We start from the raw sequence: 21,552 nt of genomic DNA, 5'->3' as shown, positions 1-21,552 counted from the left end.
TTTGTTTAAAACCATTTCATAAAATGTAACCTGCGCAGTCAGTTGGATTCCTGGAATATCATAAGGATGTTAATGATGGGCCCTATTTAATTCATTCAATTAACCGGAACAAAATTAATTAGCAAGAAAAAAAAACTTTTTAACGTTGGATTCTTAGTGTTGGAAGCAATTCTTAGTGTAGTTAAGTGGACTTCGGGCAAAAGTATCGCATCTGAAGCTATAAGGCCACAAAAGGTGATGTGGAAGTGCTCAACTACCCCTAGCCATTAGCTATTCCAAGTAAGAAACATTCAAGCTTTTAAAAATACCTCCAGTCACAGGTTCAAGGTCTAAGGCCATCGAAGGCCGACTAAAATTGTTGTGAATTAACATAGTTTACTGGAATTTGAACATAAGCTTACAGTACAAAGTGAACTGCCACCAAATGCGGATTGCAGTTACTCAGTTTTTTGGCCATAGACTATGATAATCTGGAGTCACTAAAGCTTGGAAACGATTCTATAGAGGGATGCCATGGAAATTTGACCAGAAATAGAGCCATTTCGAAGATTTTCTAAGGAAAACTATCGGACGACGGTACAGCCGATACTGAAACATAATTTTACAGCTATAAGCTGTCCAGATTGAATAACCATCACGTAAATTTCCATGGCCATTTCTTTAGGAGGTAGGTATTATGTAATACGGCCAAAATTATCCGTTAATGTCACTTAAGCTACCTAAATGGTGTACGAGTAAGACGGAGGGGTCTATTTTAGCCCTAGTGTTGATTTCTACCATCGTTTAACCAGTCGCCCCTTATTTTCTTGAAGAAGTCAGTTTTTAAGTATACTTTTAATTCTACTTGTGCTGTTGATAATTGGATCAACTGCTAAGAATCAATTACTGTTCCTAGGATAGGAATTGTGTTTCATCAATACAAAAAACAACGACAAACCACACAACTTTAGGAGCTTGGTTAAGAGCTTTATATGCATCCATGTAGAATTATTTTATTGGTAAACTATTGGCCTCAAGGGCGCATAATGAAAAGGTGTTGTGTAAGGTTTATACAGACAAAAGAGACACGGCTTCTATGAGAGCTTTTTTATTAATTATTTCAAAATGACAACATGATATCGAACAAAATCTAAGCTCTATAATTTTAAGCAAGTTAAATCTTGAATGTCACTACAAACAATGGATTATATTTTGCCCATGCTTTATAAACCAATGGACTTTAATTTTTATGGAAATAGACCCTATTTAGAACTACCATAATGAATTTAATTAAAAATATTAATTTGATTAATTATTGTATTATTACCAGAATGAAAAGCTTAGTAACGTAAACATCAGAACCTTTTATATATTTCATGTCGAATTATAAACATATTAAATGAGAATTGGACGCAATTAATTCTGAATCCAATTTAAATCGTCAAGAATTAATATAGAATAAACCAGCAATGTAAATATTTTAGTTGATAATTATTTCGAGAACGTTTGAATTTTAATGTCTTCACCGAAAATACAACCGGTTAAATACAAAGCAGAAAGGTTCATAATTAACGTGTTGCTTGTTTTATTTTACATGGATTTGATCCAGTGAGCCTCTTAAAATAAAATGCGAAAATGAAGTAATTTTGGATGGAGTAGAAATTACAGTAGAAAAAAATTAAATAACAATAATTATCTAACTGGCAATCGGTATACTTAGATGGAGCGCCTGTAAATTAATTTTAAAAGTTTTATATCAGATATTTATAACTGATTATTAAATAGAGTCGGGTACGTTTGTAACTAACTTCATGTTGAAACCTCAATGGGAGGCGGCAATTTTCAGATTGTGTCATTTGGCCATTAAAAAAAAATCAGTACGTTGAAAATATCTGGATTCACATTTGCGGATTTTTATAGCGTTTTACTTAAAGTTTGAAGAAAAGGCCAGCCGAAGCTCGTTGAATAATGTGTGAAATTTATAGCAATCATGCTGCACCAATAAAATATGTGAATACTGGTTTTGACGTTTTGAAAGTCATGACTTTATCACTGAAATCGAAGAGCATTCTGGAAACCTAAAAAAAATGTATATGTATTTGTGTGGATATGAAGGTAAGAGGTGCCATACAATGTAACCATTGTGTTGTGTAGACGTCCAAATTTTATTTTGAATAAATATACATCACAAGAACGAGCAGAAATAGTGACAATATTTATTGAAAATAATCGTTCCATTATTGCCACTCAGTGGAAATTGTCACGTGAAAAAATAGCACAGTCTGTTTTGAGGAACACAGAATCCTCTATTAATCCATGAAACATTATTGCATCCACTAAAAACAACTCTATGGTGTGGTATTCATACAAATGACCAAGGTGTTGCAGTTACTGTTACTGATGAACGGTACCAAGACATGATTCGATTTCTTGTGCCTGAAATGGAAGAGCAAGGACTAGAGAACATGTGATTTCAGCAAGATGGGGCCACAGAATACACAGCTCGCTCAACAACTCAATTATTGAATGACGTTTTTCCATGATGACTAATTTCGCTAAGTGGCGATTTAGCATGGCCAGCCAGATCTTCGGACTTAAAAACATCAGACATTTCCATATGGGGTTTGTTAAAATCTAAAGTTTATGTGAATAAGCCTCAAACGAGCCAACATCTTAAAAGCAATATTCGTCACGAAATAGAAGAAATTCAGACTCAAATGTTGCAGGATGTCATGAAATACACCTTAAAAATATCCGAAAGTTGCATAGCGAATCGCGGTCACTATTTAGTCGACATAATTTTTCACTCATAACGAAGAAAAAACGTAAAGACCAAACAAACTTTTTATGAAAAATAAACTTACTTATGTTTCCTTTGAGCAAAGTTATAGATAATCAAAATGGCAGTGGGACTTTTGCCTCACGTTGTCTCACCCGATGATGATCAATGCATAATGCAAGAAGAGTGCGCCGAATTATTAGAAGTAACACAAGAAAATATTTGCTATCGCTTGAATAACATGGCAATGATTCAAAAGCTAGGAAATGTTGTGCCGTATGAATTGAAACCAAGAGACATTGAAAGGCGTTTGGGCCTGTGTGTAATGCTACTTCAATGGCAAAATCGGAAATGTTTCTTGCATTGTTTTAATAAACAGGTGTTAGGAATGATATTTCTATAGGCAAAAAGAGTTTAAATATTCATTAAAATCTTCTTTTCTGAACTCAATGTTCACAAACTAAGAGACGCAGCATACTCAAACTCTCGCAGTAGTATATTAACAGATGGCTGTTAAGATCAGCAATGAAGTACATAAAATTACTGAGCGGAAAATCTGATTAATTTAACAATATCGACTAATTAGTAAAATGTGAGTAAGTCTATAAGAATATATATTAACTTTGTCAACGTCTAAGAAAAAAAAACTAAACTATATTCATACACACTGAATTTTCTTGTATGTTAAGATAACGATGATTATTAAATTCAGAAAATTGAAGCAAATTTATGCCTATGGTGACTAAATATGTACCAATATAATGGCTTTGAAAAAACGTATTTCATTTTTCCATTCAAAGAAAATTGATTTATTCAATTTTCAAACGTTAATCAATGACATTTTTGATTAATTTTCTTCTAAGAACCAGTTTTCTTCGTCAAGAAACGTCAACTGTGTCACTAAATATGTGTAATCCAAGGTTTTCATAATTAAAGACTGTGCCTTTCCTTGTGAAGTTCAGGTATTAAGCTCATTTTGTAAGACAGAGTGCTTTTATATGAATGGCTCAACACTATTTTATGATAGATGTGAGTACCGAAGGGATTTCGGGAGATGAAGTATGTTGATATAACTCTATATATTTAAGAAATTCGTCGATATATTTCAAGGATTAACTGATGCTGTATAAAGAAAATGATCAGATAATCCATTTCCAAGCCCAGTAACTTTTGACTAAGTGATTATATTTGGAATATTTCATGAAACGTTGCCTTGGAAACGCTGGGTAGTATGGTTTCATTAAACTAGTATTGCTACATATTTACTTTAATAAATATTTCAAAATATATGACGTTTAATTTATGGGTTAGTATCTGTTAGACAAAACATTCCAGTACAATAAATGTATATTATTTTTGTGAGTTTTAAAATATTACTTACCATATTTAAGATCGGCCTCACACTGCATCTATTTTACTGGCACTAATTAATGTATGTTTAACAATCACTAATATAATTGCTTGAAAAATTCTGATAACGAAACCGAAAATTGCACAATGTAATATAATAAATTGTCACCTAATCGTAACTGATTGGAGTGCAGATTTTTACAATAAAATTAACTTTAAATATTTAACCAATATAATCATGTTATCTCAGCTCTAGCATTAATTTTTAGTTTTAATTGTTATTAATACATTAACACAATATAAATTTGAATACAACATTTATGCCAGGACAGTTTGATAAGTCAGAGTCTGAGAGTTTGTTTAAGTGATGAGCTCTTCGTTCGATCCAGTTTCTTATCACCTAGACATTTCTTTAGGTTTGGAAACACGAAATAATTGTAGGCCCTAAATCTGGAGAATAAACTGGATGGGGTAGCAGTTCGTTTCGTTTACCTGGCAGATTTTTACCATGGTGACTACATATATGTGCACCCGTTCATTGCTTTAATAGAACAATACTTCTTCCTTCCCCAATTGCGTTCGATTTTGGTTTAAAGCAATAACAAATGTTAAATATTATGTTAGCCAATAGTAGCTTAACCCTTTTCAAGATCTTAAAGTAGCCTACATAGAAAAAATAGAAATTTCACGGTATAGGCGACCTTGGGAAAATGTTTTGTTTAGTTCAATCAACTGTAGTGCTGCGATCGCAAATTGTGATTGGCAGTTTAAATTCCAGGTGCCGCCACTAACATGAAATGTGATTGGTCGATCAAATTGTGTGAAATCAGCATTTTCTATGGGCGTCCATTTTTATGTTTGTTGTTTGTAGGTTATGGTTTTTGTTTAGATCACGAAGTTTTCGTTTTACGTTGTGCATATTTTCTGTTTTACATTAATTATTATAGGGTAATAATATAAAAATTGATGACAAAAATTGATCAGTGTAGTAAAAGATGTAGTGTACCGGGGTAAAATTCTACTACGGAAATTAGACATCGTTTCCCAAAGAATGATCTCGCTCCTTTCCAAAAATGGGTTGATCAAGTAAATAGTAGTAAGTTACCTGGATAAACCACAATGCAAATATATCAACGTCATGGTGTTTGTTATGGACATTTTAGTGAAAAATTTAGAATTATCCTTCCTTCACGAACAGGTATTAGGGTAAATTCATATCCATCATTGGTTTTATCAGGTACATATAAAATTATCTATCTACTACATGTCTGTTTATATATTGTTTGTTTACAGAAATTTAAAACCTTATGAAGATGTTAGTAGTAATAAAATCCAATTAATCTACCAAGTTGTTCGTATGCTGTCAATGTGATGTCTCTACATAAAGAAGTCTTACAAGAAGGTAACAATTAATATAACTGGATAATTAGTAGTAATAAATACTACTTTTAATTGTAAAATATCCCTAAAATATTTGCGAAACTTTAACTTTTTAGAACAATCAGTGTTCAATCATTTTATAGTAGAGGAATTATATATTTAAATTTGATTGCCTTGTTAAGAAAATATTTGTTATGGTGCCATCAATTAAAAATTTAATTGCTACTTTTAGGGGATTTATTAACTTAAAGAAATCTATTTTGTCTAAATTTACAAATAACTACATTTGTTTAACAAGTCTTAACCAAGATTGCTTAAAGATTTTTGTTGGATCTATTAGAGGTCATAGAGGTAGAAACAGCATCCTTCCCCTAGTATGTTCGAGAAATTTTTAAAAGGGCTCATCATTTCAATTTTTTCACATCATTCTCCCGGAGAAAATTGTGAAGAAGATGAACATGTTAGATAACTTATATTCTTTTTTAACGGGAGATCTAGTACCACTTGAGGTTGTTAAATCACCAGTTGAGTCTATATTTTCAGTTCCAGAGAATTTTGCTCTGAGGAAAACAAAAGTCTAATATTGTATTTTAGTCTTATTTCAGGATATTTAACAAAACTTCTGAAAAAGAGACAACATGCAATATTTGTCTATATTCTATATTAAGTAGTTCCACAGATTAAATACTCTAAAATCTAAATATTTTTAAAAAACATACATTTTTAGTGTTTCGACTGTCCAATCCATAATGATTTTCAAGACAAAATTTTAAGTTATTCTGAGGTTTGATTGTATTTTTGGTTTAATGAAGTTAAAGGATTAAGGATTTAAAGTTTACCTTCAATATATCAAGATAAGTTAGAACTCTAATAGATCCCATAAAATTGATGGCACTAAACATATATGGGAAGGCCTTATAGAAGAATTATAGATATTTTAATATTGCCTAGAATAGAGTTCATAATTGTTTTTTTTGCTTTTTGTTTATATATATTTATATTATTTACACTTATGTATATTTGTATAGGATTTTATTTTAATAAATTAATTTTAAAATTTAAATTTGATTTTTATTTAAATACTATTGGCCAATAAATGTGACGTCACAAAATAATCAGGGGAAATGGCAGACCAATCAAAGCAAAGTATTTTCCTTACAGGTTTCTACATAACTATTTTAAACTAACCAATCAAATTCGCGTTGTCAGCGCCGCCAATGATTGGACTAAGCGAAACTTTGCCCCACTACTTACCATTGCAGTTGCACACCCCTGGTAGCCTAAATACTGTAACCATGATATGTTGAGCGACAAGCAAACCTTGGCCCTCTTTGATTCACGTCCTCAGGGTGAAAACCAATGTTTGACAGTTCTTTTGTTCAACTAAATATCGCCAAACACTCCTTTGAAGAGGCTAGACGTGTGATTGTTGAGTGTAACTATTCCCAGAACTCATTACTCTTATGGAAATGCTTTTTATATTAAAATATTCATGTATTCAATTTGTGATGTACCCACTTAGCTGAATTACCTACAGATTCGGTGACAACTCACTTAATGTCATTCTCCAATCGTTCAGTATCCATGGATTTTATCAACTTTTTGGCATCATGAATTCTATTGGGCGATTTAGATGTCCAGCTGGTACGAATATAATGGAACCCAGCAAACCACTTCTTAACCGTTGAAATTGATAGTACAGGTTCTACATAATATTTATCAGGCATTTCCTTGGTTTAGGTAACATTTTGTTGCGCAAAAAAATTAAATAATTAATAAGCATACGAAAAGCACTTTTTTCCATTTTTGTCAAATAATTGCAGTAGGGATGCTTTTAAAGTTACAGTAAAAAATTTACAAAAGTAACTGACATAATCTCGTGATGCAAAACATCAACTAAACTGGTTTATAATCAATACTTTTTTTAATACGTATACTATATTTGAAATGAGTATGTGATATTACATTATTAATATTAATATTATCGATCTTTAATATCTGATAAATTAAATCAAACAATTTTACAGTATCGATTTAATGTTATAATTCTGACTGTATGCTTTATGTTAATTTATATTGAAATAGCGCATTTAATTAGTGTAATTCAAATGAAAATAAAACAATACTATTGAAATACAGACTGGTTGAAACAACTTTTAGATGTAGGTCCGTATTTATTATTTATAACAGTTAATATACCCTATAAATATTTGTGTTTGCTCTATGATGTCATTTTAATGGATTTAAATTTTGAAAAATTAAAAAGGAATTTCAGTTTTTAACTAAAGTTAAAATAATATTTTCGCATTCTTCATTCATTGATGGAATAACGAGTTAGATGGAGGAAGCGTTGTTTTTATTGATTTTCTTGGTTTTTCTTATACTCTCTACACTGGCCTTTATTTTAGGACAAATAATGGACATTTTTTGGTGTTTGCCAAGGATTGGTTATATCTCATATGCTTTCCAGTATAGTAGTGGATGCAATTGTTCGAAAAGTTTTAAAAACAGACATGGCAATCAATATGATGCTACAAACTCCTTGATCAATTTGCTGTTCGCTGACGATAGCGCTATATTATTTGATACAGATGTTAGGGATTCGAGTATATAGTTGGTTTTGGAGAACTATATAGCTTAATAATGAATGGAGAAAATACTAAAATCGCAACGGGACCCAGCTCAAGGCAGTATAATATAAAACAAGATATCTATCTACTGCCGAATATTAAGCCGGATTGGCCAAATTGCAGGAGTTTTAGCTTCTCTACGATGATGTATTTAGATTAGAAAATGAGAAGAAATACTTGACATTGACAACTGCTTACTGCTCTTCTTGCTAATCCCTGATAAATAAAGATTTCGGAAAGCTATTTGAAAAAAGGAGATTAATATTGTCCCAGGCTAGAACTATTATGGCCGATCGCCAACTATGACGAGATTTAATGAAGAATAGTACCAAGATTGGTACCAAATCAGCTTTTAATAGATGAGATGACTATATTTAAAAAGCTACTTTATTATAGTTCAACCTATTTACTTTACACAGAATAAAAGTTATATCTGCAAAAAAAATCGATTTGAAAGAAAAATTGAAGCTTGAAATAGTGAAATTTTAAATGGACGCTAAAAAGCTCCACATCTGCTGATGAGGTAGTTATTTTGGTCGTCAAAAATGTTTGATAGTAAACATTTGATCAAGTTTAATTAGTCATAACATAATATACTAACAGTTCATTGCAGATATAGTGTTCTTCATGCTGGAAACAGGATTGTTTAATAACCCCTTCGACTTGGATGAGTTCAATCAGATACAGTGAAGAAGAAATTGACAAATGATGAATTTGTGAACACATGTTAGATAGATTGGAAATTAATAGCTTAGTTATTTACTTGAATAGAACTTTCGGAATATGGGATTGTAATACAATACAATTTCCTAGAAAGAATGGTGAGAGTCAAAGCAACTAAAAGTGAGTATATAATTAATATACGATCACGGTAGGAAATCTTATTGTAGAGTGCTAAACATATATGCACGGATATGTGTGTAATTGCTCAGAATATATATGAGCATTTGGTTAAAACGTGTGAGGAGAATAATGCTGTTTAGCAGATATTGCAAGTGCGTTATAAAGAATGCAGTGATTACATCTAGTTATATGAAGGAAGATGTATATAGATAGTAACAGAACAAATTAACGAGAAAACGCTAACAAAATGACCTAACAAGGAACACTGTATCGAAGGAAATAATAAGCAACCGTAAAAGGTAAACATGCTCTGTAATGAAAGTAAAACATATTACTGTGCTACACAATTGTTAATTAAGTGTATTGGGCCTCCAGGGGATACTACTACATAAAAAAACGCACGTGGAACTTTAACTCATAGGTAGTACCGGAAAACAATTATTGTAAATATAGCCAACATTAATAAAATAATTACAATCCTTACCTACAAAATATTCTAAATGTATAATTAATTGTAGCTTTAAATACTTGGATAATATTTGGATATTGCATTACATGTACTGTAATGTTAAAATAAATTATATTATACTTCAGTATTTTTTAATTTAATAATTTAATTTGCTATCTTTAACAGCTTACCGTGTCGAAGTCAAAATGAATTAAAATTCAGAGTTGATGCGGCAACACTGCTACATTTTGACGTAATCAATTTAAACTGATTTATTGACCGGACTATATATGTAAAATTATTTTAAGCCGTGACTGTATATAAAATATGTATATTGACAGATTAAGAAAAGCTATGTAGTTACCTTTCTTTGGAGTACATTAATCTTCCTATCCTTGATGTCCATATGCTCTCTCATCTCCGCTATTTCGGCCGCCGCCCTGGCCCTCTCCTGCTGGTGTTGTTGTTGTTTCTTCTCGATCATACGATTCTTCTCCTCCAGCCTGGCTCGCAATTCTTCCACGTCGGTCTGGAGCATGTTGTAATGCTCCTCCTTGGCGCAGAGCGACTCCTTCAGCACGGCGATGTGCCGCTGATAATCCTGATGCTGTTCCTCCAACGTCTTCATTTTGGCGCCCATCGCCAGGATCTCCTGGTCGCGGCGCTGGATCTCCACGCGGAACTCGTCGAGCTGCAGCACACACGAGCGGATGCATGCACTGACCATGCGGGGTGACACATGCGTGCCGCAAGACAGTGTGGTGATGGTGGTAAAACTGAACCCTATTCCAGCCAGCGCCCGCAATGTCTTAACAGCTAGTTACAGTCTACCGATCACAGACCCATCCTTGTTGATCTGCACATCGTTCAACAGAAAACTTACTTGACGACGCGGAGTCTCACCACCCGGTGACGGTACGAACCGCTCCAGCTCGCGCTCCAAAAGGTGCACCTCGCGCTCCAGTGTAGCGATCCGAGCGTCCTTGGTGTCCAGCAGGACCTTGATCGTGCTGCTGGAGGGCGAGGGCACGAGTTCCAGCTGCGTCTGCAACGTACGCAGGGTCTCGTTGGCCGCCTGCAGCTCCTGCAAGACCAGGACCTTGACCGGTGCGCAGCTTTACCACCTCTCACCATCACCGACACATCATCAACACAACGCAATCACTCTACTATTTATTATGTGTGTGCTTTCTCATTGCCAATACGGGAAAGCAAAAATCAACCTTTAAGTAGTCGCGTGGCTTCATACGGCGCTAACTCGAAATACTCAAACGATCAATTTTTAAGAATTTTTTCTCCAAAAAAAAAGTAAATTAAAAGTGTTTATTCTTTGGGCTGTGTATTATAATATAATAAAACAGAATTCTCGTATAAGCCATACAGTGATTTAGCTTTATCTGCAGTGAGTCAACAAGAATCTAAATATTCCTATAAAAAATAAACTTCAAACTAAATGTATAAAATAATATTTAGACTTAGGGGTTATGTAAATTTTTAGTAGATTTTTTAGTAGTAGATTTTTAGGTAGTCCTTTATATGACTGTAATTAACGTTCATGTAGCCTATAAAGAAGAGAACCTAAGAAACCAATTGTATGAAGTTTCTTGTGGCGTAATCAAATTTAACAGGTCAATTGAGAAGTCCCCAGCTTAACACATAGACGGAGCTACTAGAATTAAATCCATATATTTTTTAGTTAGCCCTAACTTTCAATATATGCGTGTATAAATTTGACAGCTCTCGGATAATTAGTTTGTGAATTATAGCATTTTGGGTGAAGCAACTTTTGTTATTGTAAAAAAGTTGATAAAAAGGAATTTCACGTGTTGATAAAATATTGATTTTTAAAGGGAAAAAATACAGTTGAAGCAAAAATTTGGCTTGATACCGAGTTTCCGGATACTGCCTCGGGAAAATCAATCATCAAGGATTGGTATGCTAAGTTTAGATGTGGTGAAATGAGCACCGAAGACGGTAAACGCAGTGGACACCCAAAAGGAGTTGTTACCGACGAAAATATTTTAAAAAATCCACAAAATGTCTCTAAATATAATCCAGTCTAAAGATATCAACTGAACGTATACGAATCATGAACGTATCATTCTTGAATATTTGAGTATGAGAAAGCTCTGTGGAAAGTGGGTGCCACGCGAGGTCACTTTTGACCAAAAACAACAACGAGTGGATGATTCAGACCAGTGTTTGAAGGCGATCAAGCGTAATAAACCCTAGTTTTTTATCGATATGTCACAACGGATGAAATATGGCTCCATCATTTCACTGCGAAGTTCAATCGACAGTCATCCGAGTGGACTGGACACGATGAATCCGCTCCAAAGAGTGGGAAAACGCAACAGTCGGCTGACAAGGTTATGGCGTCTGTATTTTAGGATGCGCATGGAATAATTTCCATTGACTACTTTGAAAAAGGAAAGACCTTCAACAACGACGATTACGTAACGTTATTGGACCGTTTGAAAGACCAAATCGCCGAAAAACGGACGCATTTGAAGAAAAAAGAAGTGCTGCTTCACCAAGACTATGCACCGCGTCACAAGTCTGTGAAAACGATGGCAAAATGCATGAATTGGACTTCGAATTGCTTCCTCATCCACCGTATTCTCCAGATCTGTTCCCCAGCGACTAAGTAGTCCTGTTCAGGACAGGAAATCCTGTTCTCAGATCTCAAAAGAATGCTCGCTGGGAAGAAATTTTTTGTCGATTTAAAAGGTCATCGCCTAAACTGAGGCCTACGTTGAAGCAAAGGACAAATATTACTACAAAAATCGTATCGAAAAGTTGGAGGGTCTCTAATCAGTGTATCACCCTTGAAGGAAATTATGTTGAATAAAACAAGTCCAAGAAAGAAGAATGAGGAACAGTACAATTTTTATATATCGTGTTTGTGTCAGGCAGACCATTGATTTAGTCAGTTATTTACATCCAATCAATAATTCTCTTACCATGACGTATCAATTTAACATCTTTAATTCTATATATTTCTATATTATTCATTTAAATTAACAGACTCGTTCTTGTGCATAATTTAATTGTATTACATTTGCAACTGTGGTTTTATCTCCTTAATAACTCAACGAAGAAATACAAAATATTTTAAAGATTTTACTGACTTATGTATGGCAACATTTTGATCAGAGACCTAAACGCGAAAACTGAAAAAGAGGAATACTAGAATACTAAGAGAGAGGAAGAGATGAGAAGAGAAATAATAGACGAGAATATATAAGCGGATGTAGTTTCATTAAATATGGAAATAGTACGTTTAGCAGATAAATAATTACGTAACATATAGAAGTACACCATTAAATGGCAAAGGCTTTTATAAAGAAAAGTACGTTCTTCTATGCACCACGTAGAAGAACAGTCGTTAAGATGCACGTAGCTTCAAAATTGCAGATGACAACTCAGACCATATATTAACCTCTTGGTCTATGGTCTTCCATAGACCATTAGTACTACCAACAATAACAACAGTGATCCCGAGGATCTAAAAATATCCTCGGGATTCGAGTATGTTCTATAATAAAATAACAATACTACTGGAAAAATAAATATTGAAAAGCAATACGAATAAAAAAAATGCTTAAAGAGTGAGCTGGGAGCAGTTTCTCAAAAAGACTGCGAACAAATAGAAAGAGTTGTGAAGCTGAGTTAGCAAAATTATGTGTTCGAACGTTCTAACAGGACAGGAATGATGGTTTTGTGCTAGCAATTATAAAGCAAATAACAGAGTTATAGCGAATTTATAAAGGTAGCAAAGCGAGTACATAGCAGATAATTATATGAATGAAAAGTTGAAAACAATGGAAGAATGCCAGTTGAATGCCACCTGAATAATAAGCGAGATAGCCACAAAAATAAGAGATGCTATACTAAAAATAATATAACACGTGGAAGCTGATACGAATGCAGAATGGAAATATCAAAGAGAGTTTCAGAAATGGCAGAATACCAAGGAAGGTTTAAAAGGAGAGTTGTGTGATTTATTTAAACTGATTTGGATGTATGATTTGTAGATGTAACAAGATGTACAATATAGTATACTTTTTATAACTAATAATAAAAATTAAGGGTCGTGATAATGAACAAAAGTTGACGATTCAATAATATGGAGTTTTTAGAATTGGAAAACTAATGTTTACATAATACTTTTAAGTAAAGTTGTTAAGAAAATAGGACGAGGAGGCATCAGAAGTTAGAGGTTACTTGCATGATGAATATTTACAGAGAGAACAAACCAAAAACAGGAAAGGTATATAGATATGAAGACATACTTCCATATGTCAAAGCACAAAGAAGTTTAATTTATTAACGTGATCCAAACTTATAAAAACCTTCTTACACCATTATTACCATTATTAATGGCCCTTGTAATATTAAAAATTATAACCTAAGGTCAGCGAAGTAATTAAACAGGTTGCAAAATCAACCAACAAAAATGTATTAGAACTATTCGACAACAGTTGAACCACCCGGAGATTGAAGAGTTAAAAAATCCTATTAGTATATGTAAACAATATGCCGTGTTCTAAACTTATGTGAAGTACACCCACTGGTGATAGTGTACATCCACCAAATGTTAATTAAGTTTGGATGTTAAATCTTATATCTGGACTGTAAAAACAATTTTAAAGTCGAAAAATAACAAGAGAGTGTAATTAAAAGAAGAGACAAATATGCAAGCAATATTGATCTAACAAACCGGAGAAGGGATGGAGAAAAATTCGGAATAACATCGAAAAAATCAACTGGAAGAACTTAATGGTACATGGAAATCTGAATAATTAAGATTTCATAACATGTATAAAAGTGGTGATACTTGATAATAGTGTGAAAATTGCTATAAATGTTTCTGTTATTCATACTGAGACAAATAATAGTAGTTTGAAAAAAGATGATGATACAAAAAAGCCAATGAACGGGCAGAATTTTTCCAAAAAGTTTCCGTTCTTCACAATTTACATATACCAATGAAAAGCTGAGACATGTCATTAATATATACATCTAATAGAATAGTAGATATATTTTCTCAAATACATCCACGATATTTATAAAGAATATTAGATATATTTTTAGTTGTAATTATAAAATATAAAATAAACGAAGCTGTTCAATTTAGTGGAGCTACGCCATTAATAACGTCAGTGGCGCCACGCGACTACTTAAAGGTTAAGTCATATTTTCCCACGCCCACCTTTGTTCGTTCATTCGTTCAGCAAAGCACACAATCAGAAAAATAGAAGAAGGAGGAATATTTGTTGCTTGTTGTGATTATTAATATTACTTGATTATGTGATGTTCATCAATAGATTTCAGGTATATCAAATAGCAAATATTATAAAATGTTATTTTACTTAATTATGTAATCGTTTCCTGTTACTATTAATTTTTTTAAAATCTATTTTATGTATTTATAGTTTTAAAGGATCTGTTCCAAACTTTATTGTGACAAAGAGGTATCTATGCACATAATTAATATCCTAAAAAGTAACACAACCTGCAGATTCTTTGCAAGATTTAGATACCCTTCCTAATTGATGATCTTTCACTTTTTAATCGCCGTAATTATGGAAGAGTTGAAGTTAAATAAATCCGATAATTTTTGCTCCAGATTACAGGAACTGCTGTATGATCTTATGATCTCTTAGATCATTTACTTTCTTTTTGGTTAATACTTTACTCAAAATATAGCACATTGCAGTGAACAATGGGATAGAAGAGTGAAATATTATTGACCAAATGCCGCACTGATCAATTGTGGCACCTTATACCTGAATTCCTAGTATAATTTATATTAATAGTCGATGGTATTGATAAAATCATGTGACGTAATTATGTTCACTATATTATAATGGGTGAGGGGAAATAATTTCGGCTTTTTGATGTTTTTTTAAATATCAACTTCAGAACAAAAGGATACTTTTGATCGATGGCTTTTGCCAATATTCTGATAAAATAATAATTTCATCATTCCATTGGATCGTTACCAAATCAACGACGTTCTATCGAAACGGTATCACCAGAAAGATGGGGGAAAGTTGTAACGCAGGATGGAAAATATTTTTATTAATATATATTCTCAAATTGTTCTCAATAAATGCTTCTTTATAGTTAAAAATTCGAATTCATGAACCTAATAATCGCTAAATAATAGATTTCAAAATTTCGATTACAATTTGTAATTTATAAGTTCCTATGTTAAAATTATCCTATAAACACAGCTATTATTGACAGGTGGTTGATGCTTCTTGATCCTTCCATATAAAAGTTCTCGTATTTATAAAAGACAATGCGAAAATGTAGGATTTTATCTGTGCTACAAAATTATATTATATTAAGCACGTCCTTAGGACTTTTATTTTTGTAGCAGTCTTGGGAATAATGCGAGTTCCAAAGAGCATTTGCCCAAGCTCGTTATCGAAAGTTCCTCGATTTTATGAAAGCCTATCCGTGTCTGATTGCAATAATTATTCTAATTTAGCTCAGTTCCGTGCTAGCTCTCGAAGAGAACGGTCGTGTCCGGTCCGCCGAACCTACCTGCGCTTCCGAGAATTACCCGAAACTTTCCCTAAGACGGTCGACCCGTTATCACGTTTCACCAGTGCCTACGTCAAAAAAAAAGCGTCTGTAAGCGCCGAAAAGGCGTTTTTACAGACAAGGCAATGGCGTCATGTACGTCAGAGCCGACGTCGCCTCCTGAACATAATCCCAGTGTTCCAAATTCAAATGGACCATCTTCAGAAGACAGCCGAGAAGTGCTCATAATAGAATTAAGGAAACAGAACGAAGACCTGCGAAAGCAGATAGCTGACCTTAAAACGTTCGCAAAAGCCCAAACAGACGCCCTGAACAAACAGACGGAAAAGCTGGAAAAGAGCGAAAAAGCTTCCGAAGAGCTCAATGAAGAAATAAAAACTATCACAGCTACGATAACACAATTCATGAAGCATCAAAAAGATGCCATGGAAGTAAAGATTCCCGCTGCCATAGAAATCCAGTCCCAGACACCAGCTAAACCGGCACAACACCTAGACCAAACGGAAGACTCAGACGACGGTTTCACCTTGGTGGGAAAAAGGAAAAGAGGGCCCGTCACTCCACCTCAGGAAAGCCAGCTGCCGAAGGCCGGCAACAAGGGAAAACAGGCTCTCAAATCACAACCCAATCCGGTAGCCAAGCCAGCAACTAAATCCACCCAATCGAAAGCCAAGGCTAACGTACAGCCTTCGATTACAAAATATGCCACCAGACCAGTGCAAAACAAGCCGACCACCAAGACGGCCCCACAGCCAGTACCGAAACAAGTTACCACAAGACCAACCCAGCCTGCGCAGGTAAGTAGCCAGGCCACTAAACAAGTCTTAACCTCCACAGCAAAAACAGTGCCAACCGTTTCGGCGACTGTTTCTCAAAGTCCTCCAAAGGAAAAAATTCCGCCTATAGTGCTCCGTGACAAGAAGAGGTTCATGGAGCTCATTAGAATTACTAAGGCACAATCAATAGACATTATAACCCGAAACAAAAAGGAGGGCATTTTCTTATTCGTCGCCACAAGCGACAATTACCGTAAACTCACTACCCTGCTCGAGGGAAGGAATTACCCTTACCATTCCTTCTGTCATCCGGATTAGAGAGCATTCCGGGTAATAATAAAAAACATCCCAGAATCACTCTGCATTGACGAAGTACGTGAACTTCTCTTTGATCAAGGCTTCCATCCCAAATTTGTGCAAAGATGGAAATTAAAATCCGGGATAGAACTACCAATTGTTCAGGTAGTTGTCCCTCGCGAAGAGCGACAGATCATATATATGACCAAACTCGGCGTCATCACAGTGAAGGTCGAGGTCCAGAGGGGAAACGGCCAGCCAGTGCAGTGTTTCAACTGCCAGCTTTTCGGGCACTCCAGCTCATATTGGCGAGCCCCCCCACGGTGCGTCAAATGTGCCGGGCATCACGACACTAGATCCTGTACCAAAATCCCAGAAGCACCTCCAAAGTGCAGCAACTGCGGTGAAATTCATACCGCAAACTACAGCGGTTGCAGCTGCCGTCCTGCTCCAAGAAAACCAAAAATTCCGACCGAAACCAGGCCTCCACAAGGTTCTGCATGGAGTAACCAAGGTGGCAGGAAGCTAGCCCAAAAATTAGCCAGCGCCACCCAGCCTGCTCCAACCAATACACCGGACCTTAACTCCACAATGCAGGCGTTTACTGACCCGCAGGCTTTCCTACAAGTGATCGCCCTGGCTCACCAACTTGCTCGTCTTTTTCCAAATGTCGCCGCCTAAGCGGCAACACTTACCTGTCTCTATAACTTTCAGCAGCCTTTAACTCTTCGAAATGGCTGTTCCGAAATCTCTTATACTGATGACATGGAATGCAAATAGCTTACGCGGAAAGCAAGCGGAATTGGAGGACGTCATAACATTCTATGACGTCGACATCGTGCTCATCCAGGAAACTTTCCTGAAACCTTCGCATCGTCTCTCTTTCGAACACTTTTTTGTCTACAGAAACGATAGAACTCCGGGTCGAGGCGGTGGAACCGCCATTCTCGTCAGAAAAGGAGTCAAACACGAGCTCCTTCCATCGTTATCAGTAAACAACTTCGAAACAACCTCCATTAAAATCGATATCCAAGAACGTCCCTTCGTGATTACATCCCTGTACAGGAAATCTTCTGCATTCAACTATGCCGAATACCGATCACTCGTCGAAGGAAAATTTCCGAAAATAATAGGTGGCGACTTCAACGCCCACCACCCCACCTGGGGGTGTTCCAGAGCGAATCCCGCAGGTAACGCCATCGTAGCTCTAAGTGCAGATCTGGGCTACGGTCTTGCCTTGCCAGATGAACCCACCCATCACCCTAGTACAGTCTCTCAAGGCGCAGCAAGAATCCTTGATTTCTTTATTCTTCAAGACGTAAATCGCGATTCCGAAGTTCGAGTCCTTGATGAACTAGACTCTGATCATCGTCCGATCCTTCTCAAACTCGGAAACTGCGCCACCACTCAAGTCCCACTAACAAGATTCAGGAAAAAAACCGACTGGAAAAACTACCAATCTCTTCTCCTGAAATCCGATCCAATTCCGAAAATTAACACACCAGAACACCTCGAGAAAGCCGTACTCAAGCTAACTCGCGATATTCAGTCTGCTCACGAATCTTCCACAGTCAAAATTTCATCACAACCCCAGCCGTGGAAAAACAACCTTCCCGCTTCTCTTAAACGTGAAATTCGCATCAAAAACGGTTTATGCAGATTAGCTCGATTCACCCTTGATGCTGCAGACAAAAGGGAGGCGAACAGAGCATGCAAGAGGGTAAGGGCGGCCGTCTCGACTTGGCGAGCAATGAAATGGAACTCATTTCTCGCGGACCAAAGGCTGGATGGCCCCCCTTCCTTCTCGCGTGTCTCCAAATGCCTCGTGGGGAAGACGCACAATGTCATCCCTCCCCTGAAGTCAGCGGTTACAGGAAATTTCGCAGTCACTGACCAAGAAAAAGTCGAGCTCCTTGCAGAAACCTACGAAGCTCAAATGAAATGCCTCCCACCCGCACAGAACACTAAAGCTAAAGACATTGACACTGTCATCAACGAATCCAACTCCGTCAAAAGACCAGTAACCCCCGCCTTTCTTCTCAACCATTTTGTGTCTCCAAAGTCTCTACAGACTATGATCGGCAAACTTCAAACCAAAAAATCTCCAGGTTTCGATGGAATATCGATTACCCAGTTAAAAAAGCTCCCGCATAAGCAGCTCGCAGAACTGGCAAACATCATTAACTCCATCATGAGACTGCAACACTTCCCGGCGTCTTGGAAACACGCACATATAGCGGTTATACCCAAGAAAGGAGCAAAATCATCTCCATCTGATTACAGGCCTATCAGCCTTCTCAGCGCCATTTCGAAGCTTGCCGAGAGGGCAATACTCTACGCTCTCAACACTTTCACAAAGGAAAACAACATCATTCCAGATGAACAATTCGGCTTTCGCGCTCACCACTCATCCGTCCATCAAGCTTCCCGTCTGGCTGCACACATCCATCATGCTCTTGACCAACGTAAAAAGCTTGGAGCAGTTCTTCTGGACCTAACCAAAGCCTTCGACAAGGTCTGGCACGACGGATTGTTCGCAAAGTGCGTGCGGCTAGGCCTCCCAGAAGACCTAACCGCTCTCATCAAGTCCTATCTCTCGGACAGATCTTTCCAGGTCAAGATCAGGGCGTCACTTTCCAGTCGTAAACAAATCGATGCTGGCGTACCTCAAGGTTCCCCGCTGGCCCCAGCTTTATTTAATCTCTTTATTTCAGATATGCCGAGAAAAGAGCATATTGACGTCGCCTTTTACGCTGACGACACTGCTTTCTTCAAGGCCGCCAGGTTCGAAGTTACAATTCATGAACGTTTACAGAAGCAGCTCGATCATGCGGTCAAGTGGTTCAAATTTTGGAGGTTGCAAATCAACCCTCTGAAAACCCAGGCCATCATCTTCCACAAGCAGCGTTACGCACTGCGCGTCTCGCAACTTAAGATCGACACCGCAATAACTCCATGGCTGGATAACATCACGTACCTAGGTCTCCACTTCAACCGATGGTTCGGTTGACATTCCCAAATCCAGAAAGCGATCCAAAAAGGTTCTGGGATAGCAAACCTGCTATCTTCTCTGATCTGCCCTTCTAGCAGACTTCCCATCTCCATCAAATGCTTATTTTACAAGATGTTAATTCGGTCCGTACTCCTCTACGGATCTAATGTCTACTTCAAGTTTGTTACACCCAACCAGGTCAAACGGCTTCAAGTTTTCCAAAATAAGCTCCTCAGGAGAATATTAAACGCTCCATGGTTTGTCAGAAATAATCAAATTCATAGGGAAACTGACACTCCAGAAATCAAGCACTTCATATCTCAATCATTCCACAAACAACAACTCAGCTCAAGTTCTTCTGAAAACGCGCTTGTACGCGAGCTGGTCGACATGCTGGGAGCTTAGCACCGTGTCACCGCTAAGCTCCCCCCCTTTTCCAGGCTGAAACGACCTCATCCGTCGCTACAGTCATAACTTTTGCCACCATACAACAGTACCCAGTTGTGTGTTAAGTCAGGTTCACGAATCAATAGAATTGCCGGGTCCTCGTGCCCAATAACGGCTGCCCGATCAGCGGGTGCCATATCCCCAAATTTAATGCAGTAGCAGTAGCGATCCACAGGGGTCAACTGTGAGGCGGTTTCGGTTTAGTGTATTGGTAAGCCCAGAGGCAGTCCCACATAACCCGGTCCAACTTGTCACTCCAGGGCAAGTCTCCGCGACCAGGTATGCGTCATGCATTCCACCGCCTGGTTTTTAGGCCAGAACAAAAAAAAAATCTAATTTAGCTATTAAAAATAAATGATAATTATTTCATAACTACGTTATTATTTCATACTTGAATAAATATGCATAATTTTATATATTTTTCATATGATATATTATTCAAAAAAATTCTACCAAAACTAACTAAAGCATTTTGTTTGTTAATCAAAATTCAATAAAATATATATTAGTGATTGATTAATTAAACTAATCAAGCAGTAATATTAAATTTGTTAATTGTACACAGCCTGAAAACTATAAATATATTTATTTTTTAGAGTATAACAGCCTAGTACTGATTATGATAGGATTAATACAAATTGAAACCTGTTTTTTTAAAGATGTAGTTAATGGAATAGGAAGACTAAAAATGGTGAATAGCAATTTGGTATGCCAAAGGCAAAATACTTGTGTGCACTCATACAATGCCACCAAAATATATAGAGTCAAACAAGAAGAAGCTTACTATTCAATAAAATAAGCTAAAGCAGGTATATCATAAGGAAGTGTAGTGGGCCAATGTTTTATTTACTCTACACTTGTGATATATTACAAATGGAGAATATTACGATGGCTATATTTGCTGATGATTATAGCAATTATAGCTGTCGGAGACAATAGGGAAGAAGCCTCACGAAAATTAAAACAGGTAAGTGATAATATAAATAATTCGACACAAGCTTGGAAAATAAAAATTAATCAAAGTAAATCTACAATGAGACCGTACAAGCACAAATAACATTAAATAATACTAT

General features: G+C 36.1%; 1 protein-coding gene across 4 annotated transcripts in view; it reads right to left on the bottom strand.

Annotated features, from left to right (window-relative positions):
* brp (ELKS/RAB6-interacting/CAST family member bruchpilot) overlaps positions 1 to 21,552 on the bottom strand; it is a 272,388-nt gene that overhangs the window by 107,441 nt on the left and 143,395 nt on the right. For all 4 annotated transcript variants that reach the window (XM_076411147.1, XM_076411149.1, XM_076411150.1 and 1 more), the window contains one exon: positions 9,774 to 10,100. In XM_076411147.1, coding sequence (XP_076267262.1) covers positions 9,774 to 10,100 — 327 coding nt within the window. The remainder of the gene's footprint in view (positions 1 to 9,773; positions 10,101 to 21,552) is intronic.

Source organism: Rhynchophorus ferrugineus, unplaced genomic scaffold (assembly GCF_030347505.1).
Source record: "Rhynchophorus ferrugineus isolate W39M unplaced genomic scaffold, kcgeb_rfMv2 rfM8, whole genome shotgun sequence".
NCBI lineage: Eukaryota > Metazoa > Arthropoda > Insecta > Coleoptera > Curculionidae > Rhynchophorus > Rhynchophorus ferrugineus.
The sequence above is the reverse complement of the archived record's forward strand: the minus strand, read 5'-3'. Positions and strand labels throughout refer to the sequence as shown.